The 6,077-nt window shown below is 41.2% G+C and overlaps 1 protein-coding gene across 1 annotated transcript; it reads right to left on the bottom strand.

Moving 5' to 3' along the window:
• Nucleotides 1-1,691: 1,691 nt before the first annotated feature.
• LOC116005858 lies at nucleotides 1,692-2,636 on the bottom strand. The gene is made up of 2 exons (XM_031246097.1): nucleotides 2,439-2,636; nucleotides 1,692-2,348 (listed from the first exon to the last, which is right to left on the bottom strand). The coding sequence occupies exons 1-2, from the start codon at nucleotides 2,634-2,636 to the stop codon at nucleotides 1,692-1,694; spliced, it is 855 nt and encodes a 284-aa protein (XP_031101957.1).
• Nucleotides 2,637-6,077: the final 3,441 nt, after the last annotated feature.

Raw genomic sequence — 6,077 nt, 5'->3', positions numbered from 1 at the left:
TTCCATGAGACATTAACAGTATTATAAACCATAGAAGATAGGGCTCTATATCCATTCTTCACGGAATATAATCCCCTTAAATCACCCCTCCAGCACCATTTATCATCAAAATGAACACTAACAGGTAGTTTAAGGATCAGACTAACATCCCGCGGTAACAACAGAGTGTTGAGAAACTCCATATTCTAATCCTACAACAGAGGGTGAATAAGATCACTAACTCTCATATCCTGATTAAAGTTGGGTACGGGAGTTTGAATGTAAGGGTTATTCTCATCAGGGAGCCAAGGTTGTCTCCACACACATGTATCCCGGCCATTACCAATTCTTCTGTAAGCACCCTTTCGCAACACCTCCTGACTAGCTAAAATGGATGGCCAAACATAGCTCGGGTTCACACCAATCTTCGCATCAAGAAAATCATTTCGGGGATAGTATCTTGCCTTATACAACCTGGCAGCCAGAGATGTAGGATTAGTCATAAGCCTCCATCCTTGCTTAGCCAATAGAGCCACATTGAACCTACTTAGCACCTTGAACCCGAGGCCACCTCTCGACTTAGAACAGCACATCCTATTCCATGCCATCCATCGGATGCGTCCACCACCACTTGCTTCCCACCAGAATTTGTTCATAACACGCTCGATCCTCTCACAAAGAGTAACTGGAAGAAAGAAGATACTCATGGAATACGTAGGTAAAGCTTGTGCAACGCTTTTCAAAAGTACCTCCTTCCCGGCTCTCGAAAGTAATTTCTTATTCCAACCGCTCAGCCGGCTAATTAGCTTAGATTCAACATATGAGAACACCTCTCGCTTATTTCTTCTAATGCCCATAGCCAACCCCAAGTAACGTCCAATGTCAGCAGACTGGGCCACGGTGAACACATTGGCAACAGCAGTACGCGTAGCTTCAATGGTATTCTGGCTAAAAACAATGCAAGATTTATTATAATTGACTGTTTGCCCAGACATCCTTCCATAATCAATAAGACAACTCTTAACAACTTCAGCCTCTTGGACAGATGCCTTGAAGAATAGCAAGCCATCATCTGCGAAGAATAAATGTGAAATGCCAGGTGCACCTCTAGCTACAACACAAGGGGAAATCAAATTATTACGGGCAGCTCTCGTTAGGAGAAAAGATAGCCCTTCCGCACATAAAATAAACAAGTAAGAAGAGAGAGGATCTCCCTGTCTAAGTCCACAGGACGGCATAATAAAATCAGAAAGCTCCCCATTCACCCCAACTTTATACCGAACAGTTGTAACACACCTCATGATCATGCGAATCCACCGGTTATGAAATCCCATTCGGCTCATAATAGCCTCTAGAAACAACCATTCCATTTTGTCATACGCTTTGGCCATATCAAGTTTCAAAGCACACCATCCATCACGCCCTTCCCTCTTGCGGTTCAAGAAATGAATCACCTCCGAAGCAACTAACACATTATCCGTAATCAAACGCCCCGGTAGGAATGCACTTTGAGTTACGGATATCACCTGATCAAGAACTCCTTTAAGCCTGTTTGCCAACATCTTGGATAAAACCTTATATAACACGTTGCATAATGCAATTGGTTTGAGGTCTCCCATAGTCGTTGGAGTCGCCTTTTTTGGGAGAAGAGTGATATAAGCGTCATTAAAACCAATGGGAAAAGCTTCATCGTTCACACATCCAATGACAAACTAGGCTATGTCATGACCCATTTCTCCCCAGAAATGTTGATAGAAAGTCGGGCTATAACCATCCGGACCTAGTGATTTGTCCGGTGCCATCGAAAAAAGTGCATCCTTTACTTCATCAATCCCAAAAGGCCTTAGCAGCTTCTGATTATCATCATCACAGATAGAAGGTAGAAGACCATCCAAGGAGTCCCCCTGAACAGATCCCTTAGACGTAAAGACTGTCTGAAAATATTGCATGGCTAACCGCAACACTTCGCCTCCCTCAACCCATTGATCCGAATCATCCCGAAGTTTCAGAATTCGGTTTTTCCTCTTTCTAGCTGATGCATACTGGTGAAAAAACTTTGTATTCCTATCTCCCTGAAATAACCAGTGTTGTTTGGCTCTCTGACGCCAATAAACATTCTGCTGATCGAGCAAGACACGTAGTTTAGCATCCAATTCTTTCACTGTAACCAACGTTGTTACATCTCGCCGTCCTCGTAAATTATTCAACTGAGATTGCAACAGATCAATCTCTCTTCCAATCCTCCTCACAAAATCACCACCCCACTTTTTAAGGTCCAAACTGCACTTTTCCAAACGTGTTGGCAACACTTCGCCCGAATACGAAATCCAAGAGTTAACCACCACATCCTTGCAGCCAGTGTCCTTCAGCTATGCATTTTCAAACATAAATCTCCTCCGACTTCTGACAATTCTTGGACCTTCTAATTCCACTGACAGGGCCGAATGATCTGAAGATACAACATCATGGTTGTACACTGTGGCATGAGGAAATAATGTACACCAATCAGCCATAGCTACTGCCCTATCCAATCTCTCTTCAACCCAGTTCTCTGTTCCTCTACCTCGTTCCCAAGTAAATCTCTTGCCCCTCATACCCAAGTCAAAGAGGAGGCCACATTCCTCTAATGCAAGATTAAAACCTTCCATGAGGGCCATAGAGTGAGGGTGAATCCCCCGCTTTTTACTTGGAGATGAAATATCGTTAAAATCTCCAACCACTAGCCAAGGTAATTCAGACTTGGTTCTTAAGGTGCGTAGAAGATCCCAACTCTGTCGTCTGCGGCTTCTTTCTGGAAAACCATACAAAAAACTCTGTCGAACCTTCGTTTCCATCAAAAAAATAAAAAGAGGCTTGACCTTAGCTTCTAAGGCCAATAATTCGCGAACTGTACGCGGGTCGCCAAGTCCGCGACAGTTCCAGCATAAGGAACTCATTGGCTCGGGCGGGACTAGACCGAACCAGCTCCCGCCAACTGCAAGTTTTTTGAAACCAAGGAATCAACATCCATCAGTCCATCATCAGCCTCAGTATTTCCTTCGACCACATCCGACCGCTTACGCTTCTGATCATAAACCGTGACAGCACCATCATACTTTCCCATGCAATCACGTGAGGTAGCAACGCAAAGAACTTTGGCAGACACGTGTGGACCACTCGACTTACCATGAGAAGTTTCCTGAGAATCATGAATCTGCATGGTAAGTGAATCATTAGGAATATTATGGGAATTATTTCCATTATTAGCTCCCTCAACCCTAGCACCTAGCGCAACCCACTGGCGGCGCTCAACCACTGTCTCCGGTGCTACCCATCTTTGACCAGCCGTAGGAACCTTACGCCGATTTCCGGCGCGCAACTCAGAGCCATATGGTTTCTCATTACTCGCAAGCCCACCACGACTTCTCTTCTGGCATAAACGATCCCCGTGTCTGAGCACTCCACAAATAAAACAAAAAGTAGGGAGACGTTCATACTTAAACTCAACCTTAGCCCAATCACCATCATCTTTCTTGAGCTTCATTCCCTTTTTCAAGGGCTTTGCCACCTCCAGTTCAACACGGATTCGAAAAAAGACCCGCATGGAGCCATCAAAGTTCCGGTCATCCATCATAGTCACTCGACCAATGAATCCCCCAATGGCACTCAAAACTGATTCAGAGCGCAAACCCGCCGGGATGCCATGCACATGTATCCAGAATTTCGCACGGTCTAAGACAACCGATTCCGGATCGACATCTAAAGTAGTGCGTTGGAGAATGAGGAGATTCTGTTCATAGGTCCAAGGTCCGTCTTCAATGATACGGGAAACGTCATCCTCATCAAAGAATCGAAAAAGGAATCTCCTAGGTTGTAGTTCTCGAGCATTCATACCAAAAGCAGGACGCCAAACAGATGCCAGAGTATCACGCAAGAATGTAAGTTTCACAGGTTTATCCGTTACAAGCCGCCCTACGGTGTAGAACTCCGGTTCAACATCAACTGCCCGGATTGAAACATTACCAATCTGACGGACGCTATCATCATCATCAAGATCGGCTAGGGTTAGGGTTGCAATGGCTGCGGCCATCTCATTTGTTTCCATCGTACAAACAGAAGCAACACACTAAGCAGACAAGCAACTCACGTAGATAAGAGGAAAAAGCTCGCGAAGGAAAGCGAGAGAGAAAACTAAGTATTTTATTTTTAATTATTTCTTCTTTTTAGTATTTGGTTGCATTTCTTCTTCTTTTTTTTTTGTGCTACTAACTCTATTACAATGTAGTATTTGTTCATAAACTACTTTCTCAACGTACTGAAACACAAAGAGACAGCAACGTCTCCACTGAGAGGTGGACCCACCCCCTTCCACATGAGGGGTGCAACCGGATGCCACTAAACCACAAGGTCATTGGCGTATTTAGTTGCATTTCAGAAAACTATTTTGTTGTGTTTGATTCATTTTTTGAAAACTGAGTAGAATTCTTTTTAATTTTAAATATTTAATATATAATATAATAATAATAATAATAATTATTATTATTATTATTATTGTTATTATTATTATTATTATTATTATTAAAACCTCACAACTGTATCTAAAAAAGCAAAAGTCCAAATCCTACCTATTACCCAATATTTTTTCCTTAGCAAGGGTGATTGACGAAGAAGATGGATGATTGGTCGGTGGAAGTTCAGCGTGGAGATCGATGGCTGGCTGGGCGGCGACATTGGAATCTTGATGTGGCGATGGATGCTAGCGCTTGATGTGGCGACGGTGACGACCTGGCTGGGTTTGTGGTGTGACGGCGGAAGGAAGCTAGGTGGTGGTGTTGGGTGTGGCGACAACGACGACTTAGCCGAGTTTGGGTTGCGATGGCGGCTGGCAACAAGGTGATGGCATTGGGCGTGACGACAGTGATGACTTGGCAAGTTGGCGAACGACGATGGCGGCCGCTAGCAGGTTGATTCTGGAAGACTTGGATAGGGAGAAGAAGGTTTGGGAGAAGAACTTGGCTCCGGAAAATGACTTCTCCATATAAAGTGAAGTTGTTATCCGGAAAAATCATACCATTTTCCCTTTGACTGATCCTCATTTTTCGTAGACTCTAATTTTCCCTCGGTTGCCGTCGCACCACAAACCCAGCCTTATATATGTTTATAATTATTTAAAGCTAGTTGACTTTGAAAAAGTGTAGGAAGAGACTATAAATGGACGTCATGTTAGATACTTGCTTGTTACTTAAAATAGAAATCATAATACTTTTTACAAAAAATTTAATACTAGTTTGAAATAAATAAATTGTTATTTATAATATACTAGTTTCCACACGCACTTTGCGCGAATAGATCAACATGGAATGTGTATTTTTAAATAAGTGTTTCAGAATATTTCAAAGTATCATTCGGTATGCTAGGGTATATCAATGTAAGATTATCAAATTTGTCATAAAAGTGAATATTTCAAGAATGAATAACTATGACTTGTGGCATAATTTTTCATAAAATTAACTGATGGAATAGCAGTTTTTGAGGGAAATAGCCTCACTGGATAGTACCCAAGCATAATTTTTGCAAACTAATAACCGTAATAAAATAAATAAAATAACCAAAGAAATAGTCTTGGTGCTTATTTTAATAAAGATAAGGAAATTGAATTAGCTAAATTATAACTAAAGTATCTAGAAACAAATTAATTACTAACTAAAGCTTATTGTCTATCATGATTAACCACTGAAAGAAAAAAGTTTGATAAGTAGTCCTAATTTGAGTAGAATAAATTAGTTTTTCTTTGTGTACTTTTGCTGAGGTTCGGAATTGTGTCTTCGTTGCATCTTCTTGTTGTGCAATGATGTTATGGTATATGATATCATGTGTTTTTCTTGTTGTGTATAGGATTGAGACCTCAATTGTATTATGTATTTTCATCTTGTAAGCGATATATTGTTGATATGATGTATTCTTAGATTTTGTCCCCGCAAGATTCATATGTAATTAGTCATAGGTTAATATATTGTAAGACATAAGTAATTGTGGTGCAGAATTTGGTTAATACAAATGTAAGTATAAACTTTTTATTTATGAAAATATAAATTATTTTAGTGTAGGAATAAAATTTG

The sequence above is a fragment of the Ipomoea triloba genome, chromosome 15, assembly GCF_003576645.1.
Source record: "Ipomoea triloba cultivar NCNSP0323 chromosome 15, ASM357664v1".
In the NCBI taxonomy this organism is placed as follows: Eukaryota; Viridiplantae; Streptophyta; class Magnoliopsida; order Solanales; family Convolvulaceae; genus Ipomoea; species Ipomoea triloba.
Note: the sequence above shows the minus strand (reverse complement) of the source record. Positions and strands in the feature narration are given on the sequence as shown.

What these genes read in the sequence shown, in the direction of transcription:
- LOC116005858 (XM_031246097.1), bottom strand. Translation starts at nt 2,636, where the DNA reads ATGGCCCTCATGGAAGGTTTTAATCTTGCATTAGAGGAATGTGGCCTC. An exon ending in CAGTGTACAACCATGATGTT is followed by an intron (nt 2,349 to 2,438) that starts GTATCTTCAGAT and finishes GAAAATGCATAG; the next exon opens with CTGAAGGACACTGGCTGCAA.